The following is a 21,842-nucleotide window of genomic DNA, read 5'->3' as shown; positions in this document are numbered from 1 at the left end:
CCCACTAGAGTCAACAGGTCTGGCCCATGGCTCAGGTCTCTATCTCAAGCCCTGTGAAATCCACCCTCATTTGGAGGTAGACAAGGCCTTAGATACCCTTTGGCAGAGCTCTCTTGGTTGAAATTCTAGCCGTTTCTCCTGATCTTAATCTATTTGCACAGATGCCCTTTTTCTCCTTGTAGTCAGGGTGCTTTCCTCACATCCCATGACTAGGTAGATTTCATTAGTCCTTGTCCTGAGTCTTTTCTGGCCTCTCCATTGCCTTCATGATTAGTGTCTACTTGGCTGAAGCCATCTATAATTTTTGTCTGCCCTGTGTTTTAAGATAATTAGTTTAGTAGATTTACTGTCTACTGAATAAAGAACAGCTCATTTAAGAGAGCTTCTGCCATATCCCTAATGTTGTTGGGCATTCTTATTGATGATCACAATGGTGTCATCATGGTGGTCCATCAGGTTGGGAATTTCCAGTTGATGTGTACAAACTCAGTGGTACTCTGTGGTTTGTGAGGAGTGCCCTTACACAATCAATATCCTCTTCTGGGTCTGGGGCTGACTCTGGGGCCAGCCCTTGCTTAAGGATTGGCAGAAGTCAGTCCTGTTCTGACCATGTGCAGCCCTCTGAGGGGCACTGGGAAACAAGCCTGACAGTTCCGGGTCCAGAGAGCATCGAACTGTGGCCTCTCCTAGTAGGACTCTTTGGGCCACTGACACACATGAGAGGCTGGGGAAGCAGGCCAGTGATTATGTGTCTGACTCAACCTATTGCTTGGATTTCTGTTTGACTCAAGCCAGAGTATCATGAAAAGCTGCAGAGTGAATGTCCTCATGATGATTTTGCTTCGTTCTGTCTCCTAGGCTAGCCTGAAAGCTGACTCTATAAATAAGCCCTTTGCACAGCAGTGCCAAGACTTGGTTAAAGTCATTGAGGATTTCCCAGCAAAGGTATAGCTCTGCTAATGTCTCTCTTTGGAGCATGTCTTATACGTTCCTTGAAGAACTTTATTATAATTCCTAATTTCCCTCCCCGCCCCAACCCCAAGCACTACCTGGCACAGAGTGCGGGCCCTTATCATGACCATTATGTTATAGACACATTTAAACATGTGAACTTACAGACCAGGGGTTCTTAGCCACAGGTGCTCTGTCCCTCAGGGGACACTTGGCAATGTCAGAGACATTTTTGGTTGTTACATCTGGAGGTAGATGGGGAGTGTGTGCTACTGGCATCTAGGAAGTAGAGGCCAGGCTTGCTGGAAACATCCTGCAAAGCACAGGACAGCTCCCTGCGGCAAAGAAGTATCTAGCCCAAAATGTCAGTAGCACCAAGGTTGAGAAACCCTGATGTAAATGCTAAAAATATGTATTTAAATCACACCTGGAATTGTCAAGCCCAGGAAGCTGGCCTAGACAAGGAGTTCATACCAAATGGCAATAGGTCAGTTCGGTTTTAGGGGTCTCACTCTGGGAAGGATGTTGGTTTCCTTTCTGATAGAGCATCCTTCAAGTCAGAAGTTTCCAACACTTTCTAAAGAATCTTTTGGGGTGGTGACTCATGCCTGTAATCTCAACACTTTGGTAGGCCAAGTTGGGAGGATCACGTAAGCCCAGGAGCTCAAAACCAGTCTAGGAACATACTGAGAACCTATCCCTACAAGAAATTTAAAAAGTAGCTGAGTGTGGTGGTGTGTGCCTACTCAGGACACTGAGGTGGGAGGATTGCTCGAGCCCAGGAAGTCAAGGCTGCAGTGAGCCATGATTGCATCACTGCACTCCAGCCAGGGCAACAGAGTGAGACCTTGTCTCAAAACATATGTATTTTGTTTATTTATTTTATTTTATTTTTAATTTTTTCATTGTTTCTGTTTATTTATTTTTTCTTAATTTAGTCTTGTATCACACACCAAAAATGTGTTTTGATCGGAGGCCAACTTACTTACCTGGCCCAAGTCTAAAGCGACCTGCTTGGTATGCCATGTACCCCACTGGAAGAACCCAAAGCTGCTCTTGTTGGCACCATGGCACCAGGATTCCTTTGGGTGCAGGACTGATCCCATAGGTCTCAGCCAGGGAGTGGCCTCCTCAGAGGTAGCTAGGCAGCAGGTAGCGCAGGACTAGAGCTGGGGCAGGAGTGGGTGCCGGTCCTGCCTGCGGCCTCACCACACATTGTTTCAGGAGCTGCACACCATCTTCCCATGGCTGGTAGAGAGCATTTTTGGCAGCCTAGATGGTGTCCTCATTGGCTGGAACCTCCGCTGCTTACAAGGGCATGTGAATCCTGTGGAGTACAGCATCGTGATGGAATTTCTTGACCCTGGGTAGGTAGATTGGTCACCGGAGAGAGGCTGGGTGATTCCTCATGGTGATTCTGCCTTTAAACCGCTCTCTGAATTTCTTACGATTGAGAAGCAATCAAAGCAGGATAATTTGCAGTTCATTTGCTTTTTTATGTGTTTGTTCAAGTTCATGTTCAGTGGCCCAATGATGAAGTTGGTTTATAAGCTTCAAGCTGAAGACTATAGGTTTGACTTTCCTGTCTCCTACCTGCCTGCAAGTAAACCACAGTGGCGAGAGTGGTGCTCGGGGCAGTGGGCCTTGCACAGCCCTGTGGTGATGGGCAATCTCCTCCAGTCCTCTGAGGGCAAATTGAGGAGTGATTTGTTCCCGGGGTATGAGAGGCAAAGGAAATGGGTATTGCATGGCTGCTACCCTTGCTGTGTGTAGCTTTTTATGAGATGGTAGGAGAAGTTCTAAGCAAAGACTCTTGTTCAGGCACTGCTGAGAGGCAGGGCACTGTCCCCACAGATGGGTTCTGTGTGTGGGTCTCTTACCCAGCGGCCTTCCCCAAGTGCTGCTGTGCATGTGGGGCACTGCGTATCGGGCACTGTGTACCAGCACCTGCCCACAGGCCTCACTGCCTCTCTCTGCAGGGTCCTGTGAAGGCGTCCATCCAGGAGCGCATCCTCCCTGACAGTCCCCTGTACCACAACAAGGTCCGCTTCACCCCTACTGGGGGCCTTGGCCTGAACCTGGCCCTGAGTATCCTTTGGTGGCCCTGAGGTAGGGAGGCTGTGGGTGGCCCAGCACTCGACACTGGGGGTTGCTCATCAACCCTGCTTGTTTGCCCCTGACGCTGCCCTCAGATCCGTTCGAGTATTACATATTCTTCTTTGCCGTGAGCCTCATCACTCAAAAGGTAGGGAAGGGATGCTTTTAGCTGGGAGAGGTGGGACCATGGCCCAGGGCTTCCCTGCACTTGTTGGCCAGGCAGCGTCCGGAGCCCATGCTAACGACTAGCTTGGTTTTCCAGCCACTCCCTGTGTCCCTCCACGTCCGTACTTCAGACTGTGCCTATTTCATCCTGGTGGACAGGTACCTGTCGTGGTTCCTGCCCACCGAAGGCAGTGTGCCCCCGCCACTCTCCTCCAGTCCAGGGGGAACCAGCCCCTCACCACCTCCCAGGTAAGGCTGCCCTTTGTTAAGACGTGGCTCTTCCATAAGGGAGTGGCCTGGTCAGTTGCATCGCCCACGGGGACAGTGTTGTCACCCTTTGTCCGGGGTTCCCCCATTTTTCTCATGCCTCTTTCCCCACCCCTAGCTGTCTTAGCACAGGTTGGAGGGTGGGGGTGTGGAGGGCAATCTGTCCTTAGTTTTCAGTGTCTTTGGCCATCACTGAAGCTATCAGGTCCCTGGAGGCCTCCCTGGCCTTCATGGGAATGTGCTGTGTTGTGCATGGAGCAGCCCTCCCCACAGGCAGTGTCTGAGCCAGTGAGCAGGGTGGAAAGGTTGTCCTATGAGCAAAAACAAAATGGAAATCTCTAGGCCCCAGGAGCAGGTCTTGAAGGGGAGGCCCTGGGCCAAAGAGCCTGTTGTGCCAGTCCAGACAGGCTGAGCCTGATGCCCTCCTGCACAGGTAGGGAGTATAAACCAGGGGCTCTCATGCCTGGCTGTCCTGGGTCCTCAGTGGGCCCTAATGCAGGGCCTCTTGGCCGACTTCCCAGGAGACCCTCTTGCCCGGGCAGCAGCTGCCTATGCACCTCTGACCCTCCTTAATCTCACTGGCCCATCACCTTCTCTGGGAAGCTGCATGCAGGCCCCTTCCTGCAGATGCTGGCCCACCCCAGATCTGCTGGCATATACAAGGCAGGCCAGGCCTTTACCTACAGTTCACACATGTGGACAGATTCCCCAGAGGGTGGAGGGGAGAAAGGGAGCAGCAGGGAGGAGACGCTGCCCAGTTGGCGGCAGTGATCAGTGACCCTGAAATGTTGCTGATCCTGTGGAGGACTTGGAGGCGAGGCAGATTCACACCCTCTCAGATGCACAGTCCAGCTGCCAAGCGGTTTTTGATGCCTTGTTTTAACTTATTGGGTTTTTCAATTTAATTTTTTCCTTTAGAAATTATATATGTAGGCTGGGAGCGGTGGCTCACACCCGTAATCCCAGCACTTTGGGAGGCTGAGGCGGAGGGATTACCTGAGGTCAGGAATTCGAGACCACCCTGGCCAATACGGTGAAACCTCATCTCTACTAAAAGTACAAAAATTAGCTGGGCGTGGTGGCAGGTGTCTGTAATCCTAGCTACTCAGGAGGCTGAGGCGGGAGAATCACTGGAACCCAGGAGACGAAGGTTATGGTGAGCCGAGATCGCGCCACTGCAAAAAAAAAAAAAAAAAGAAGTATATGTATGGTTTGGGTTTTTTTTCTTTGGAGACGGAGTCTCGCTCTGTTGTCCATGTTGGAGTGGTGCAGTGGCATGATCTCGGCTCACTGCAACCTCCGCCTCCTGGGTTCAAGTGATTCTCCCACCTCAGCCTTGCTAGTAGCTGGGATTACAGGCACAGGTCAGCATGCCAGGTTATTTTTTGTATTTTTTTTTTTGTAGAAATGGGGTTTCACCATGTTAGCCAGGCTGGCCTCAAACTCCTGACCTCAGGCAGTCCGTCTGCCTCGGCCTCAGACAAAGTGCTGGGATTACAGGTGTGAGCTACTGTGCCCAGCCTTTTTTTTTAAATTAAATTTAATTTTTTTGAGACAGTGTCTGGCTTGGTTGCCCAAGCTGGAGTGCAGTGTTGTGATCACAGCTCACTGCAACGTTGACCTCCTGAGCTCAAGTGAGTCTCCCACTTCAACCTGCCAAGTAGCTGGTACTGTAAGCGTGCACCCCCACACCCAGCTTTTATTTTATTTTTTTGTAAGATGGGTCTTGCTATGTTGCCCAGGCTGCTCTAGAACTCCTGGGCTCAGGCCATCCTCCTGCCTCAGCCTTCCAAAGTTCAGGAATTACAAGCGTGAACCACCACACTGGTCCATTGTGGGCTTCTTTTGTTTTTTGTTTTTTTTTGACAGGGTCTTGCTCTTGTTGCCCAGGCTAGAGTGCAGTGGCGCTGTCTTAGCTTCAAGTGATTCTCCTGGCTCAGCCTCCCAAGTAGCTGGGACTACAGGTGCCTGTCGCCACATCCAGCTAATTTTTGTATCTTTAGTAGAGACAGGGTTTCACCATGTTGACCAGGCTGGTCTTGAACTCCTGACCACAAGTGATCTGCCCGCTTTTACCCCCTAAAGTGCTGGGATTACAGGTGTGAGCCACCACTCCTGGCCTAGCCATTATGTATTTTTAAAGACGGTCTTACTCTGTCACACAGGCTGGAGTACAGTGTCACAGTCATCACTTGGTGGCACAATCATCACTCAAGCCAGCCTGTCACCTCAGTGACTACAGGCATGCATCACCACAGCCAGCTAAGTAAAAAAAATTTATTTTTTTTTCTTGCAGAGATATGAGGATGCCTTGCTGTGTTGCACAGGCTGGTCTTGAACTCCTGGCTTCAGCAGTCTTCCTGCCTGAGCTTCCCAAGTAGCTGGAATTACAGGTGCAAGCCACTACACCTAAGTTTTTATTTTGGAATAACTTCAGACTTATAGAAAAGTTTCCATGCATGATAAAAATAACTTGCAGGCCGAGCACGGTGGCTCACGCCTGTAATCCCAACACTTTGGGAGGCCAACCTGGGAGGATCGCTTGGGACAAGGAATTCGAGACCAGCATGGGCAACGTTGGAAGGCCTCATTTCTACAAAAAATAAAATTAGCCAAGTGTGGTGATGTGCAGCTATGGTCCCAGCTACTCAGAAGACTGAGGTGGGAGGATCACTTGTGCCCAGGAGCAATGAGCTGTGAGCTGTGAGTTGTGAGTGTGCCACTGCACTCTAGCCTGGGGTAACAGAACAAGATCCTGTCTCGGAAAAAAAGAGAAACTTTCATAGACCCTTCACCCGGATTTCCAAATTGTTAACACTGTGCTGCATCTGTTGTTTTCGACCTCTATTGTATGTGTTTTTTTCTCTAAGCCATTATGAGTAAGCTAAAGGATATGACACCCCTTGACCTCTTAATATTTCAGTGTATTTCCTAAAAGCAAATGCATTATCCTATATAGTCACAGTGCCTATAATCACACCAGAGAGTTAGTATTGGCACCAGGCCACACACTATGTGCAGTGATGTTTCACAGGCTCACCCACTGTATGCAGTGATATTTCTAGTCCCCTTCAGTCAGGAATGGTCCCTTGCCTTTCTGTCTTTCCTGACCTTGACCCCTCCAGAGCATGCGGCCACCCCTTAGGCTGTCTGGTATTTGCTGGTGACTAGGCCTAGCACAGGCTTTGCTGGCAGGAGCATCTTAGTGGGACACCTGGTCCTTGCCAGGTGCTCTTTATCAGTGGGTGAAAAAGGTGTCGGTCAGGTTTTTCCACTGTAAAATAATTACTTTGTGCCCAGATTAAATAGTAATGAGGCTGAGCACCGTGGCTCATACCTGTAATCCCAGCACTTTGAGAGGCTGAGGTGGGCGGATCACTGGAGTTCAGGAGTGTGAAATCAGCCCAGGCAATGTAGCAAAATCCCATTTCTACCAAAAATTTAGAAAGTAGCCAGGCGTGGTGGCATGCGCTTGTAATCTCAGCTACTTGAGAGACTGAGGTGGGAGGATTGCTTGCACCCAGGAGGCGGAGGTGGCAGTGAGCCAAGATCATGCCCCTATACTCCAACTTGGGCTACAGAGTGAGATCATATCTCAAAAACAAACAAACAAAAAAACATCAGTAGTGAGAGCCTGGGCAACATAGCACAAAACTTTTAGCCAGCCGGACACAATGGCTCACGCCTGTAATCCCCAGCACTTTGGGAGGCTGAGGTGGGCAGATCACCTGAGGTCAGGAGTTTGAGACCAACCTGGCCAATATGGTGAAACCACGTCTCTACTAAAAATATAAAAATTGGCCAGCCATGGTGGCACATGCCTGCAGTCCCAGCTACTCGGGAGGCTGAGGCAGGTGAATCGCTTGAATCCAGGAGGTGGAGGCTGCAGTAAGCTGAGATCGTGCCATTGCACTCCAGCCAGGCATGGTGGTGTTGGTCCCAGCTACTTGGGAGGCCTAAGTCTAGGAGGTTGAGGTTGCAGTGAGCTGTGATTGCATCATTGCACTCCAGCCTGGGCAACAGGATAAGATCCTGCCTCAAAAAAAAAAAAAAAAAAAAAAAAAAATTGATAACGATTTACCAGAAAGATGTATGGAGACTATGTAATTATCACTAGTATTAACATCCACTTTTGATTCTCCCCTTTTTTCAAATTGATTTTATCTGCAGACAGGGTCTTATTCTCTTACCCCGGGCTGGAGTGCAGTGGTACGATCTCTGCTCACAGCAGCCTCAACCTCCTGGGCTCAAGTGATCCTCCCGTCTCAACCCCCCAAGTGTCTGGGACTACAGGCAGGCATACCACTCCTGGCTAATTTTTGTGTTTTTTTGTGGAGACAGGGTTTTGCCATGTTGCCCAGGCTGGAAATTTCTTAATTTTTTAGAAACAGGGTCTTGCTCTGTCACCCCAGGCTGGCGTGAAGTTGGCCTGATCATTTGTCACTATAGCCTCAACTTGTGGGCCCAGGCCATTCTTCCTCCTCAGCCTTCTAAGTAGCTAGGACTACAGGCACATGCCACCAGGCCCAGCTGTTTTATGTTTCAATGTTTTTGTGGAGATGGATTCTCACTTTGTTGCCCAGGCTGATCTCAAATGCCTGGCCTCAAGAAATCCTCCTGCCTTGGTCTCCCAAGGTGCTGGGATTACAGGTGTGAGGCCCCATGCCCAACCTCACTGTTGAAGTTGACCAAATTAGCTATTAATAGGGCGGTTACCAAATGGTGGTTCTCTAAACTTCATCCCTCCTTCATTGGTGAGTCAGTAGTCACTTTGTGGTAAGGAGGACTTCTCTCTGTGCTATTGATTTATTCAGGTATATCAGTGTGGATCGGGGGCTGGGGGGAGGTGTGCATTGTGCTATTGAGCAACTTGTAATCTGTCCCTGCTCTTGTTGATTTTGAGATCCAGATTGCCCCTGGCTAGGCCAGCAGGAGCCTGTAACTCAGGCCTGTTTCTGTGTCTCCCTCAGGACACCAGCCATGCCCTTTGCTTCCTATGGCCTCCACCACACTAGCCTCCTGAAGCGACACATCTCTCATCAGACGTCTGTGAATGCAGACCCCGCCTCCCATGAGATCTGGAGGCCAGAAACTCTGCTCCAGGTGAGAGTCGAGCTGGTCAAAAGAAACTGTTCAGCCAGCCAGGCGCAGTGGCTCACGCCTATAATCCCTAGCACTTTGGGAGGCCGAGGTGGGCAGATGATCTGAGGTCAGGAGTTTGAGACCAACCTGGCCAACATGGTGAAACCACATCTCTACTAAAAATACAAAAATTGGCCAGCCATGGTGGCACATGCCTGTAGTCTCAACTACTTGGGAGGCTGAGGCAGGAGAATCGCTTGAACCCAGGAGGTGGAGACTATAGTAAGCTGAGATCGTGCCATTGCACTCCAGCCTGGGTGACCGAACTAGACTCCATCTCAAAAAAAAAAAAGAAAAAGAAAAAAGAAACTGTTTAGCCACCTTCTACTATGTGGGACAGAGTCCCAGAGATGGCCCCTCAGCCTGGGGCTGATTTTAAATTGTTGGTATTTTCCTGCTATGACTATTTAGAAAACATGAAAATAAATCTACCCACCCTTCTAACTTATATGTCATTGATGGTGTTTTTCATCCCAGGATCCCCTGTCCATGGAAGTTGTTTTGTTTTGCCTGTGGTGCTATAGTTGTTGCAGAGTGTTTTGGTTTCCATCTCCCGTGTTGTTGGAGATGTTTCCTGTGATTACCATTATGTGGATATTAAGCCCTGCCCCAGTAGCATTTTTATGACACTGAATGGTGAGGGGTCTGTGCAGCCTTCCCAGGCCTTCCATTGATTTAGGGGATCCAAGTAGTAGGTGACAGATTTCCTTGTCTGCCCAAGCCTGTCAGGATGGTGTGGGCTGGCTCACTCACTGAGTGCTGGCCAACTCCTAGGTCCTGGCTGTGTCTTCTAGGCACATATCAGAGAGCTTCAGCAGGTGCTGCTTCTGACGCTGGATCCTGGGGCTGACTTGGTAGCCACAGCCTTGCTGTTGACAGCCTGGCATGTAGATAAGATAGGATTCTATCTTCCACCTTGTATATAACTCCTAGTATTTGGAGTGCTGCACTTTTTGAAGCCTCCACACCATTTCACAGCATCCTCGCAGAGTGGAATGGTAAGAACCGTTGCCCTGTTCACAGAGGGGACCGTGATGCCCAGATGACTCTTGGCTGTGTGGATTGTGGGTTGTGCTGGCCATGAAGAAGGCAGGAGATCGTGACACAGGGCTTATAGGGCAGAACTGGAAGGTACTGCTGTTTCCTGGACCAAAGCTTTTTTTTTTTTGAGATGGAGGTCTCCCTCTGTTGTCCAGGCTGGAGTGTGGTGGCACAATCTTGGCTCAGTGCAACCGCCACCTCTCAGGTTCAAGTGATTCTCCTGCCTTAGCCTCCCAAATAGCTAGGATTCCAGGTGCCCGCTGCCACGCTCAGCTAATTTTTGCATTTTTAGTAGAGATGGGGTTTCACCATGTCTTGAACTCCTGACCACAAGTGATCCATTTGCCTCAGCCTCCCAAAGTCTTGGGATTATAGGCGTGAGCCACCGTGCCCAGCCCTTTTCTTTTTTTAATTAAGAAAAAATGTTAATTATAAGATACACATAACAAAATTTATTGTCTTAACCATTTCCAAGTGTACAGTGAGTAGTGTTAAATATATTCATGTTGTTGTGCATCCGATCTCCAGAATGCTTTTCTTCTTGCAAAACTGAAACTGAACCGGCCCGGGCACAGGGGCCTCACACCTCTAATCTTAGCATTTTGGGAGGCCAAGCAGGGAAGGATTGCTCAAGGCCAGGAGTTCAAGACCAGCCTGGCCAACATAGTGAGACCCTGTCTCTTTTAATGAAAAACGAAGAAATCAAACCATTAAACAATTCCCCACCCAGCACCTGGCAACCACTATTCTGCTTTCTGTTTCTATGGATTTGACTCCTAGATCTCATACGCAGAGTATTTGTAGCATATAGTACTTATTTGTGTGTGACGAGCATGCTTCACTTAGGATAATGGACTAAAGATTAATCCATGTTATAGCATGTATCAGAATTTCCTTGCTTTTTAAGACTGAATAGTGTTCCATTGTGTGGATGTACCACATTGTGTTTATTTATTCATCTCTCAGTAGACGCTTGAGTGGCTTCTTTTCTTTGTTTTTGGAGACCAAGTTTTGCTCTTGTTGCTCAGGCTGGAGTGCAGTGGCGTGATTTTGGCTTACCGCAACCTCTGCTTCCCAGGTTCAAGCGATTCTCCTGCCTCAGCCTCCCAAGTAGTTGAGCTGGAATTACAGGCATGCGCCACCACGCCCAGCTAATTTTTTATTTTTAGTAGAGACGAGGTTTCTCCATCTCCTTGGGTCAGGCTGGTCTTGAACTGCTGACCTCAGGTGATCCACCTGCCTTGGCCTCCAAAAGTGTTGGGATTACAGGTGTGAGCCACTGTGCCCAGCCCTTTTTATTTTGTTTTTAACAGGTTCTAACTTTGTTGCCAGGCTAGAGTGCAGTGGTGCAATCTTGGCTCACTGCAGCCTCAAACTCCTGGGTTCAAGCAATCCTCCCACCTCAGACTCCCAAGTAGCTGGGACTATAGGTGTGATGCCCCAACACACCCAGCTGATTTTTGTATTTTTTGTAGAGACAGATTTTCACTATGTTGGCCAGGCTGGTCTTGAACTCCTGGCCTCAGGTAATCCACCCACCTCGGCCTCTCAAAGTGCTGGGATGACAAGGCTGAGCCACTGTGCCTGTTGATTGCCTTTTTACTCTTATCAATAGTATCTTTTCATGCTCAAGAGTGCTGATTTTGATGAAGTCTAACTGTCTATATTTTTCCTTTTGTTGCCTGTGCTTTGGGCGTCATACCTAATTAACCATTGCCAAATCTAGTGTTATGAAGTTTTCTCCCATGTTTTCTTCTGAGAGTTTATGGTTTTAGTTCTTGTCCTCAGGTTGCTTACCCATTTTGAGTTACATTTTGGCAATGGTGTGAAGGAAGGGCCCAGCTTCACGGTGCTGCATGTGGATATTCTGTGTTCCCAGCTCTGCTTGTTGGAAACACTGTCCTTTCCCCACTGAATGGTCTGGCACCATTGTTGAGAATGGTTGACTAGCTAATGCTTTTTTGCAGGTTTTTGTTGAAATGTGGCTTCATCACTATTCCTTGGAGATGTATCAAAAAATGCAGTCCCCTCACGCCAAGGTAAGTTTCCACAGTTTTTCTTCCCACCTCCTGCTTCTGACCCTGCTCAGCCTGCTGCTGCTTATCCTGCCTCTGAGTGAGTTTTCACAGACTGAATGGTGGGAAGCAGAAACCCACCACCCACTTGTCACTCAGAAGCCGAATAAGAAGTGAGCATCGTTCTCTCGTTCCTGGTGGTGGGCAGGGGGTGTTGCACCCTGACGTGTAGACACTTGAGGACTGGAGGTCTGGCCTCTCCAGGGCCCACCCTGTGCAGCTTCCTGAGCCCCCTCTCTGGCAGCAGGAACAGATGAGGTTGTGGTGCTCTTGCTCTGAGGGCGGGGGAGCTTCGATGCCTCTGGGAGCCATGTTCTCATCTGTCTCCTTAACCGTCAGCAGTGCCTTTGTGCTTTCCCATGAAGGGGTGGCTTGGAGTCTCCTTTGCCTGCTCCCCCTACTCCCCCACCTCCTCCAGAGCATGAGCAAGCAGCCCTTCTCTTGGTGGGTGGCACCTGGTGCCCCCCTGCATGCAGCCTGCTTGCCTCCTCTCCCTCCCTCTCTCCTCTTCCCGCTCTCTCTCGGGGCAACACGCTGCTTGCAGATGCCTGGAGGTGGCAGAGGCCCTGGGTCGCTCTTGCTGTTGCTGTTCCTGGAGCTAGCACCGCCCCCGGACTGGTCAGAGTGAGAAAGCAGCTAGGTGAACCTTAGATCTCCAGTCAGTCACCTCCATGGAGCAGCTTGACTCATGCCTGTCTGGGCCCTTGCCTGAGGTGGCATCAGCCACGCAGTCTGGTGCCCATGGCGTCTGTGCATCAGTATGCTTGGGAAACTTCGGCTTTGTCACTGACAGATTTATTGAGGGCTTTCTCCTGAATGTGGGTGATGGAGTTAAACTTCAGAGGAGCATCCTGTCACTTTTCCTCGGGTTCTGGCAAAGAGCTGTGGGTCTGCTTCTGCCACAGTCTCTACAGCCAGTTCCAGGGCCCCATGCTTTGCCATGTGAAGGCTCTCTCAGAGCATAGGGTCCCCCAAATCCTCACCCTCAGAATCACATGGGTGGAGAATGGGGAAAAGCTGAGGACCCCATCTTGGGCCTCCTGAGTCACAAAAAGCCTGCATTCCCCTTCCTGCTTCCAGAGCAGACTTGCTGCATGTTCATGGCTGGTGCCTGGGGGCCTGGTTATTCCCCAGGCCTGCTCCTCCCGTGGGGCTCTGGGTCCCTCACTCAGCACTAGTGCATGTGGCGTGGCGTGGCCTGGCAGGGGCAGAGGCCACCACACTGCATTGTGTTCCTGTTGCTCCTTCTGCCTTCTGAGGGAGTGGAAGCACACCTACGTTCAAGAGTCAGCCAGAAAGACTCTTTTGGGCTGTCACCTGTGAGGATTCTGTGTCCTCACAGGCCAGAGGAAGGGCAGGGGGCTGTCCCTGTGGAGGGCAGGAGGTGCGGTTCCCTTCCTCCCCACATTCGCTTCCTCTTGGCCAGACCTTGGGGTGGGTGGGCCCTGCTCAGAATACCTTGCAGTGGCCGGACCAAGTATGCAGGGATGCTCTACTCTTCGCCTCCTCCAGTTCAGGCAAAACACAAAACGCAAGAAAACTTGGTGGGTGGGAGCCAGAGAAAGGCAGCTGTGGAGGTCTGTGTCCCCCAAGGTTTCTTGCCGCTTGCCCAGGCCTGTGCTACACGTACTGCTGTGCAGAAATCCCTGCCTTTCCCCACTAGCCCTTATTTTCAGATGCAGGAAGTGAGGCTCCTGGGGTCATCCCCCTTACCCTGATTGAGTCCAGGATGTGTGCTTGCTCCCCAGTGGCCCTGTGGGCAGTAAGGATGGCTGTGGCGCTGCAGGCCACTGTGTTCCTGCAGGCAAGGGCAGAGCCACACTGGGGAACTGTGTGTCTGATTCCTCCCTGAGCCCCAGGTCTGGCACAGGGGAAGGCTGTGGAGGGCAACACCTCCCTGCCCTGCTCCTTCGCTCACTGCTCTGCGTGTCATGGCGACTGGCGAGTGTTCTGATCTCTCCTTTGTGGAGCCCAGTGGGTGCGCTGCTTGGGCAGGAGGCATGCTGCTGGCGAGGCAGGATGTGCACCAGGCTGGCTCTGGCTGCACTGGGCTGAAGGGGTGCTTCGGCAGGCCATGGTGCTGCGGGGCAGTAGGTTGGAGGGTCGTGGCTAGGAACTAGCTCAACCTCAGGTTCCTGCTGCCTCTGGGTGTGTGTGGCTTTGGCCAGATCCTCGGGGGCTCCCACCCTTGGGAACCCAGTGTATCTGGAGGGTGGGAGTTTCTGGTACTGTAGGAGAGGCTGCCTTCAGGAGTCAGAGCTGATGTGCACACTACCTTAGCTGACCTCTGTACTGTGGGGGTGGAGGGCAGGGCCTGGTGGCCTGAGCCTGTGCTCCTCATCTCTGTGCTACCCTTGGGGAACTGTCTTCGCCCTCAGTTCTCAGAGAGCCACACGGAGGGGACACTGATTGAGTTTTAGACACATAGGAATTGATCATGTCTTATACCAATTTGGTAAATTTCTTAAGACAACTCAGGAGAATCCAGTCAACTCCACGTGTGTCTTTTCTGGGCAGAGTCCTCCTCCTGGAACATGCTTCGCTGGTTTTTCTGAGCCTCGGGATCTTGAGGCCTTGGTGGCTGGCAGCATGTCCCCGTGAGTGCCCTGGGCTCTTGGAGGGCTCTGGTGTGTGTGCACATGCCACACAGAGTGTGGCCTCAGAGTCACTGGGGAGAATGGGTCCCATCTTGAAGGGCAGTGAGTTGGGCCCTTCCAATGAGCTAGAGAGGCCTTTAGGCCCCAGCAGTATTGAGGGGCCCCCCAGGTGACCTGGAGGGTCCATCTGCCCGGCCTCCAGAGCTGAGGAGAGTGTGGCCACAGCCCTGGCCTGGCTTCGGAGGGGGGTGTTGCGCTGGCCCGCGGCTGCTGGGACTGCGATTGTTTGGATTGTCACTGACCGTGCTTTTTTGTTTTTGTTTTTTTCTCCTCACTCCTGGGCTTGTTCTCATTGCTTTCTTTCTCTCTCCGCTTCCCCCTCCCGTGTCTGGTCCTATCTCTCCCCTTCCCCACCCCCTCCTCTTGTCCTCTGCTCTTCTGCCTCTTCCGGCATCTCTGTGTTCCTTGTCTCAGCTGGAGGTTCTGCACTACCGACTCAGTGTCTCCAGCGCCCTCTACAGCCCCGCCCAACCCAGCCTCCAGGCCCTCCACGCCTACCAAGTACTGGCTCATTCATTCCCTTCCCCCTGCCCAGAGTGCATGTCCATGCCTGGCAAAGCAAGGGGCCGCCGGGGCCAGCCTCTGGTGACTCAGAGGCTAGTTCCAAGCAGAACGAGGCCCCTGTGTCTGGGGGAGGCAGGGGTCAGCCTCCAGTCTGGCCTGGCCCCTGGCTTTGTAGTCTAGCTTGGTTGGGGGTGGGGATGGTGGCTGTGTGGCAGAACAAGGCATGTGGTCCTGGCTGTCCAGGCTCCCAGCCAGTGGAGGTGTCACAAGCTCTCCGGTGTTGGCGGCCCCGTGCTTGGCCCTGGTTTGAAAAACTGGAGTCCTCAGGCCTCAGCAGTAGCCTGGTTCACTGCGCTTTGCAGGGTCTGGTGCTCAGGAAGGAGCTGAAGACGCAGAGGCCTGGGACTTACGGGTGGTGTGGGTTCCGCCTTGTTTAGAACTGTCACCCAGCCTGGACGTGCTGTGACCCAGAGCCAGTGTGTGAGGCAGGGGGATGGGAAGGACCTAGGGCTTGACCCTATAGCCCACAGAAGCTGTCCGTCCTTGACAGCCCAGCCAGGACCCGGCCGTCACCTGGGGAGCCCTGGCCACTCATGCACACCTCCAGAGGCGGATCAGAGTGGGTGGTGACCTCATAGAGGTTGTAGCTGCCTAGGCAGAAATGACACGTGTGTGGATGGATTTGAGGTCAGTGAAGCAGAGTTCAGACTTGTAGGGGACTTCAGGGATGACAGCGGAATCTGTGAGTCAGGGGAGACAGGCTGTGCTCACAGCCAGTGATCTGTCCCGTTCACCTGGGAAGGAGCACGCATGACTGAACAGGAATTAGAGCACAAGACGAGAAAACATGTTGGCCCCTGAGCGCCGTTGGGCTGGGATGGCGGCCACAGCACACGGGGGCACCTCATACCGCAGGAGCCGCTCCAGAGGAGAGGAGGGACCTGAGAGGGCTTGGGCCAGGGAGGGAGGACAGTGTCCAGAAAGCATCTGGTAAACCCCATGGTGGGAGGGGTGACCAGCGAGACCTAGGTGGGGTGAGCTGGGGTGCTGTGAGTCTCAGCCCAGTGGGAAATGTGGGTCTTTGGGGAACACATCCTTAAGAAGCAAGCAGGTGTGACTGTGGCCAGGGACTCCGTGTGGGAACATGGCCCAGGAGGGGTGCCGAGCTGAGGGAGGAGTTTGGCTCAGCACACCTGTGGGAAAATAGCCTGAGAGGGTTCCAGGTGACTGCCGGGGGCAGGGACGGACAGTGGGCCCTCCGACCCTTCAGAAGGACCAGGTGAGGTGGGGCAAGTGCACCGGCAGGGGAAGGCAGGTTTCCAGTTCCCATGTGGAGGTTGTCCCCTCCCCTGAGCCACAGGGAGGATGTTAGGGCTCAGGATCCTAGGCCAGGGTTGGAGGGAGGGCCTGGGCTGAGATTGGAGGAGGAGAAAGACCCTGGTCTAACTTCCCACCCCACTGGTGCCCTTCTAGTTGGGCAGTATAGGTACAGGTATTATGTCTCATACTTTTCTCCTTCTGTCTTTTCTTTTTTTTCTTTTTGAGATGAAGTCTCGCTCTGTTGCCCAGGCTGGAGTGCAGTGGCATGGTCTCGGCTCACTGCAATCTCCACCTCCCAGATTCAAGTGATTCTCCTGCCTCAGCCTCTTGGGTAGCTGGGATTACAGGCACGTGCCACCCACATGGCTAATTTTTATATTTTTAGTAGAGACATAGTTTTACCGTGTTGGCCAGTCTGGTCTGAAACTCCTGACCTCAAGTAATCCGCCTGCCTTGGCCTCCCAAAGTGTTGGGATTATAGGCGTGAGTCACCGCACCCAGCCCTTTCTTCAAAAATGATGCAGATTCATTGCCCAAAGACTTAACGATACAGATAGATAGAAGAAAATAGCCAGCCACGATGGCTCACGCTTGTAATCCCACCACTTTGGGAGGTTGAGGCAGGCGCATTGCCTCAGGAGTTTGAACTCAGGAGTTTGAGTTGCCTTGAACTCAGGAGTTTGAGACCAGCCTGGGCAACATGGTGAGATCCCTGTCTGCAAAGAAATACAAAAATTAGCCTGGTGTGGTGGTGTGTGCCTGTGTTCCCAGCTACCCGGGAGGCTGAGGTAGGAGGATCCCTTGAGCTCTGGAGGCAGAGGCTACAGTGAGCCGAGATCACGACACTACACTCCAGCATGGGTGACAGAGTGAGACCCTGTCTCAAAAAAAGAAGAAAATGCCTCCCACCCTGTAGCTCCATCTTCAGACTCAGCCACTGATCTCTGGGCCGTGTCAGCTGAACCTGTAGGGACAGTTTTCTGACGGGGAGACTTGAGTGGGCAGCGATATGGGCAGTGGCCCGTGTGGGGTCTGCAGCATCCCAGGATATACCCGGAGCATGGGCCTTGCACCAGCCTCAGCAGCACAGATGTATGAAGGCCCAAAGGGCTGGGGGACAAGTGTGGAGAGGCGAGCATGTCCACTCAGACTCAGGGCCCTGCCCTCAGCACCCTAACTCCCCTGCCCTCGTCAACTCTTGATGGTCCCACCTGCCCTCCCAATGCTAAGCAACCAGAGGAAGCCCATGGCCACCAAAAAGGCTTTCCTCTCCAGCTGGATCTCCAGGATCCTGCTTGTATGTTACAAATCAAAGTTTGGCCTAGGCTGGGCACAGTGGCTCATGCCCGTAATCCCAGCACTTTGGGAGACCTGAGGTCTGGCCAACATGGTGAAATCCCATCTCTACTAAAAGTAAAAATTAGCTGGGCATGGTGGCACACACTTGTAGTCCCAGCTACTCGGGGGGGCTGAGTCAGGAGATTTGCTTGAACCTGGATGTGGAAGTTTCAATGAGCCGAGATAGTGCCACTGTGCTCCAGCCTGGGCGACAGTGGAGACCTTGTTTCAGTAAAAAAAAAAAATTTCGCTTAATATCCCTGACTGTGCTTTTGTCTTGGGGTTTTCCTGACCACAGGTCCCTAGGCAACAGAGGAAGTGACACCCGGGGCTTCTGCTGGGCTGAGTTCTCATCTGGCTGTGTCCAGGATGAGCAGGTGGAAGGATTTGGGGAGGAAAGCGAAGCCATGGGGTCATTTTTGAACAAGGTCTTACTCTGTCACCCAGGCTGGAGTGTAGTGGCACGATCCTAGCTCACTGCAGCCTCAAACCCCTGGGCTCAAGTGATCCTCCCACCCTAGCCACCTGAGTCGTTAGGACTATAGGTGTGCACCACCACACCCAGCTAGCTTTTTAAAATTTTTCGTAGAGACCGGGTCTCCCTATGTCATCTAGGCTAATCTCTAACTTCTTAGTGATCTTTCCGCCTCCGCCTCCCAAAGTGCTGGAATTACAGGTCTGAGGCACCACACCTGGGTTCCATGTGCTTTCTGCGCACACTTGGGAGGCTGGTGGGAGACCCTGGATCCAGAGCTTGGGGATGATGCTGGCTCTCTTCTGCCCTGAGGATCAAGACAGGCACCAGTGCCCAAGGGCACAGCCTGTGCCACCCACTGTGGGTTTGCAGCAGTGCAGAAGCAGGGCTGGGGGGGCCTCTGCAGATGTGTCTGTCTTAGGCCTCCCCAGGGTGGGCTGTGTGGGCGCTGGGCCAAGCACTTCCCTACCACAAGCTGGTCAGAGTTCAGACCAAGCAGTGTAAGGCACGTCCGCTGGGTGCCAGGCACAGTGGTGCCCCAGAGAGTGGCCCCACTCCCGGCCTGGCTCGTGCCTCCTGGCTCGTGCGGGGAAGCAGAGCAACCGGCTCAGGGTGGGATGTGGTCTGACCTGGAGGCCTAGTGCTGTGGGTGCTGCGCTCCTTCCCAGGCCCTCACCCCTCCTTCTCCACCTAGGAGTCGTTCATGCCTACTGAGGAGCATGTGTTGGTGGTGCGCCTGCTGCTGAAGCACCTGCACGCCTTTGCCAACAGCCTGAAGCCAGAGCAGGCTTCGCCCTCCGCCCACTCCCACGCCACCAGTCCCCTGGAGGAATTCAAACGGTAGATGTCCCTTGCGGCTTCCCACCACTGCTGTCTCCACCACTTTCCCCTCCTAAGGTGTCGCCCACAGCAGCCTCTCCCCAGGGCATGGAGGGCAGGGTGAGGGGAGTCCCTTTCTGCTCACAGTACACGTGAGGCCTCTCCAGGCCTAGGCAGGTGCCCTCTCTCCCCACCCAGTTGGCTCCCAGAGCCTCTCTCCCCAGACTGGCCAGAGAGGCCCCATTGTGCTTCCATCTCTTGCATCTCATCTTCTTCAACCCTGTCAGGAGAAGAGCTGGGGCAGCCCTGACTGCCAGGCCCATTAGGGCCAGCAGAGTGGGCTGTTTGTATGGGACTGAGGTGAGGTGTGTGCAGGAGCGGCACTGACTTGGCTGCCTGTGTGCTGTGTGTCCTTGGGATGTTCCCTAAACTCTCTGAACCTTGGTTTCTTCCTCTGAAGAATGGGGCTGAACCTCCCGGAGGTGCCCAGTGCTCTCCCCCGGCAGAGCCGACCCTCACTGATGGGAGCCGCGGGCTCACCTGTGAGCAGGGCGTCCTCACTGGGCAAGCAGCAGGTGACCCTCCCAATCCCCTGCAGGGCTGCTGTCCCGAGGTTCGTCCAGCAGAAACTCTACCTATTCCTGCAGCATTGCTTTGGCCACTGGCCCCTGGACGCATCGTTCAGAGCTGTGAGTGTTGGCCCCGTCACACATGTGCCTGTGTTCTCTGTGTGCCCTGAGGTGGGAGGTCCTCTGGGGCAGATGAAGGAGGAGAGCAAGTGTTTTCACAGAGGCCTTGGCAAGGAGGGGTCTTGGAGGTCCACATTGTTCTTTCTGTTTGCTTCCACATCCAACCATCAGGAAAGCCCTGCCCTGTCCCACCTGTCTGGTGCAGGGCAGGTTCCTACCCTTACCTGACCAGGGAGCACTGTGCCCCTTGGGCTGGGAAAAGGCCACCTATGACCCTGGCTTATGGAGGGCCAGCAAGAGAGCCAAACCTCACAGGGCTGTGTACGTCTCTCCTGCGCCCTCTGGGTGACGCGGGAAGAGCCAGTCCCACCCAGTTGCCACCTGGGACCTGGGCTCCAGGCCACCAGAGGATTTGGCCCCCAGCCACTGAGCCCTCAGCACACACCTCCCCCACAGGTCCTAGAGATGTGGCTGAGCTACCTGCAGCCATGGCGGTATGCGCCTGACAAGCAGGCTCCGGGCAACGACTCCCAGCCCCAGTGTATGTCGGAGAAATGGTGAGCCTCAGCCCCTCTCAGACATGCACGGGCTCCCCCAGGTGGATATTGCTCCAGTGGGTGGAGGCCAGGCCAGCGGCCTATGCTGGGGTCAGCCTGGCCCTGGCCCCCGTGGCCGCCTGCAGTCCTCTCCCAGCCCCTGCCGAGTGGAGCACAGACCAGCCCTTCCTAGACTCAACTTTGCCAAGCCCTAGAATTGGTTTCTCATGGAAGCGGTGGGTGACCCATCCTGCCCTGTCCCCTCTCCCTTCTGTCCCAGATGAGTGTTTAGCCATCCCCAAACTATCCCTTGACGCTCATCAGCAGAGCAGAGCAGTGGTGATCAAGCAGGGAATGAGGGAGGCCGCCTTCCCCTCATCCCCTGCTTGATTCTTACAGCAGACCCCCAGGCTTCTGTGGCACCTCACGTGGCCACTGACCCCTCCCCTCACCCATGGCCTTCCCCTTTGGACCCTCTGGGGGATCCTTCCTCAGCCCCCTCAGGCTTTCGGCTGGCCTCTGCCATGGTGGCCTCCGTTCACTTGGAAAGGGGACTCAGCCTTGCTAAGGATGTGGTGTCCTCAGAGGGCCTGGGTCTTACCTGCCTCTGTCCTGCCCTCCCTGCCTGCCCATGGCCCCTGAGTTGTCATCTGTGACAGCTTGTCACCTTGGCCAGGGAGAGTCTGAAAGCCCAAGGGTGAGCAAGAACATTAGGGACATGGACCAGCACAGCCCCCGCCTCCAGTTGGAAGACTGGCCCTGACCTGCCACCTCGGTCCCCAGGGCACCCTTTGTCCAGGAGAACCTGCTGATGTACACCAAGTTGTTTGTGGGCTTCCTGAACCGCACACTCCGCACAGACCTGGTCAGCCCCAAGCATGCGCTCATGGTGTTCTGAGTGGCCAAAGTCTTTGCCCAGCCCAGCCTGGCTGAGATGATTCAGAAAGGTAAGTTGTCAGCCTGGGCCAGCCAGGTAAACGTTGACCAAGCCAGACCAGGGCCAGGCCCTTAGCTGGAGGTGACTGGTCTTTAAGAGGGACCCACACGCCCAGAGTGGGCCCTAGCAAAGGGTCCTGTGGAGACTCCTGGGACACATCTGTATGGTGAAGTCTGAAACCGGCTGGATCCTGCCTGCCCTGCAGCCACCAGGCACTGGCGGGGAGGATGGCAGGTGTGCCCACAGAGGGGGACTGCACGGTCCAAGCTGCGGCCCTGTGGCCCCGCCGTTTCTCCCTGGCAACTCGTGGTGGCTGCTTGAGGAGGTGAGCCTGGACTCTGCCGTGCATTCATCCTGGCTGGGTTGGGCGTTGGTTTCTGTTCCTCCTGCTGTTGTTTACCTCCTGCAAACACTGCTGGGGGCTCTGAGCCACCAGCTCCCCCACCTGCCCTCCTCAGCCACCTACTGTGTGGGAGATGCTGCCAGGCAGGGCCTCAGGAGGACACCCCTGGGTCACAGCTCCCCAGACACCTCGGAGGCACCCCAGAATTCTAAGTCGGGTACTCTGCCCCCAGGAAGTGGGTGCCAGGTTCGACCGTCTCCTGCCTTCTAGGTGAGCAGCTATTCCTGGAGCCAGAGCTGGTCATTCCCCACCGCCAGCACCGACTCTTCACGGCCACCACCTTCACTGGGAGCTTCCTGTCACCCTGGCCACCCGCAGTCACTGATGCCTCCTTCAAGGTGAAGAACCACGTCTACAGCCTGGAGGGCCAGGACTGCAAGTACACCCCGATGTTTGGGCCCGAAGCCCGCACCCTGGTGAGTGGGC

General features: G+C 53.5%; 1 protein-coding gene across 3 annotated transcripts; it reads left to right on the top strand.

The window, feature by feature from the left end:
* The first annotated feature begins 847 nt into the window (after positions 1-847).
* LOC113223353 (sphingomyelin phosphodiesterase 4) lies at positions 848-21,836 on the top strand. 3 transcript variants are annotated; one of them, XM_026452819.1, is made up of 14 exons: positions 848-945; positions 2,176-2,318; positions 2,475-2,550; positions 2,931-3,039; positions 3,144-3,196; positions 3,311-3,462; positions 8,451-8,583; positions 11,631-11,702; positions 14,810-14,896; positions 18,727-18,872; positions 19,450-19,540; positions 19,997-20,097; positions 20,860-21,023; positions 21,627-21,836. In XM_026452819.1, the coding sequence occupies exons 2-13, from the start codon at positions 2,299-2,301 to the stop codon at positions 20,972-20,974; spliced, it is 1,155 nt and encodes a 384-aa protein (XP_026308604.1). In that variant the 5' UTR covers positions 848-945; positions 2,176-2,298; the 3' UTR covers positions 20,975-21,023; positions 21,627-21,836. The 3 variants fall into 3 exon arrangements, with proteins under 3 accessions (XP_026308604.1, XP_026308605.1, XP_026308606.1); XM_026452820.1 differs by lacking the exon at positions 19,997-20,097; XM_026452821.1 differs by lacking the exon at positions 14,810-14,896 and having other exon boundaries at positions 21,627-21,834.
* The last annotated feature ends 6 nt before the right edge of the window (positions 21,837-21,842 follow it).

Source organism: Piliocolobus tephrosceles, unplaced genomic scaffold (genome assembly GCF_002776525.5).
Source record: "Piliocolobus tephrosceles isolate RC106 unplaced genomic scaffold, ASM277652v3 unscaffolded_41054, whole genome shotgun sequence".
Taxonomy (NCBI): domain Eukaryota; kingdom Metazoa; phylum Chordata; class Mammalia; order Primates; family Cercopithecidae; genus Piliocolobus; species Piliocolobus tephrosceles.
This window is presented reverse-complemented; position numbering and strand designations above follow the sequence as displayed.

Excerpts from the sequence above, each read along its gene's own strand:
- LOC113223353 (XM_026452819.1), top strand. The coding sequence starts at position 2,299 with ATGGAATTTCTTGACCCTGG. Across the intron at positions 11,703-14,809 it reads TGCAGTCCCCTCACGCCAAG|CTGGAGGTTCTGCACTACCG; the intron begins GTAAGTTTCCAC and ends TCCTTGTCTCAG. Across the intron at positions 19,541-19,996 it reads TGGACGCATCGTTCAGAGCT|GTCCTAGAGATGTGGCTGAG; the intron begins GTGAGTGTTGGC and ends CCTCCCCCACAG.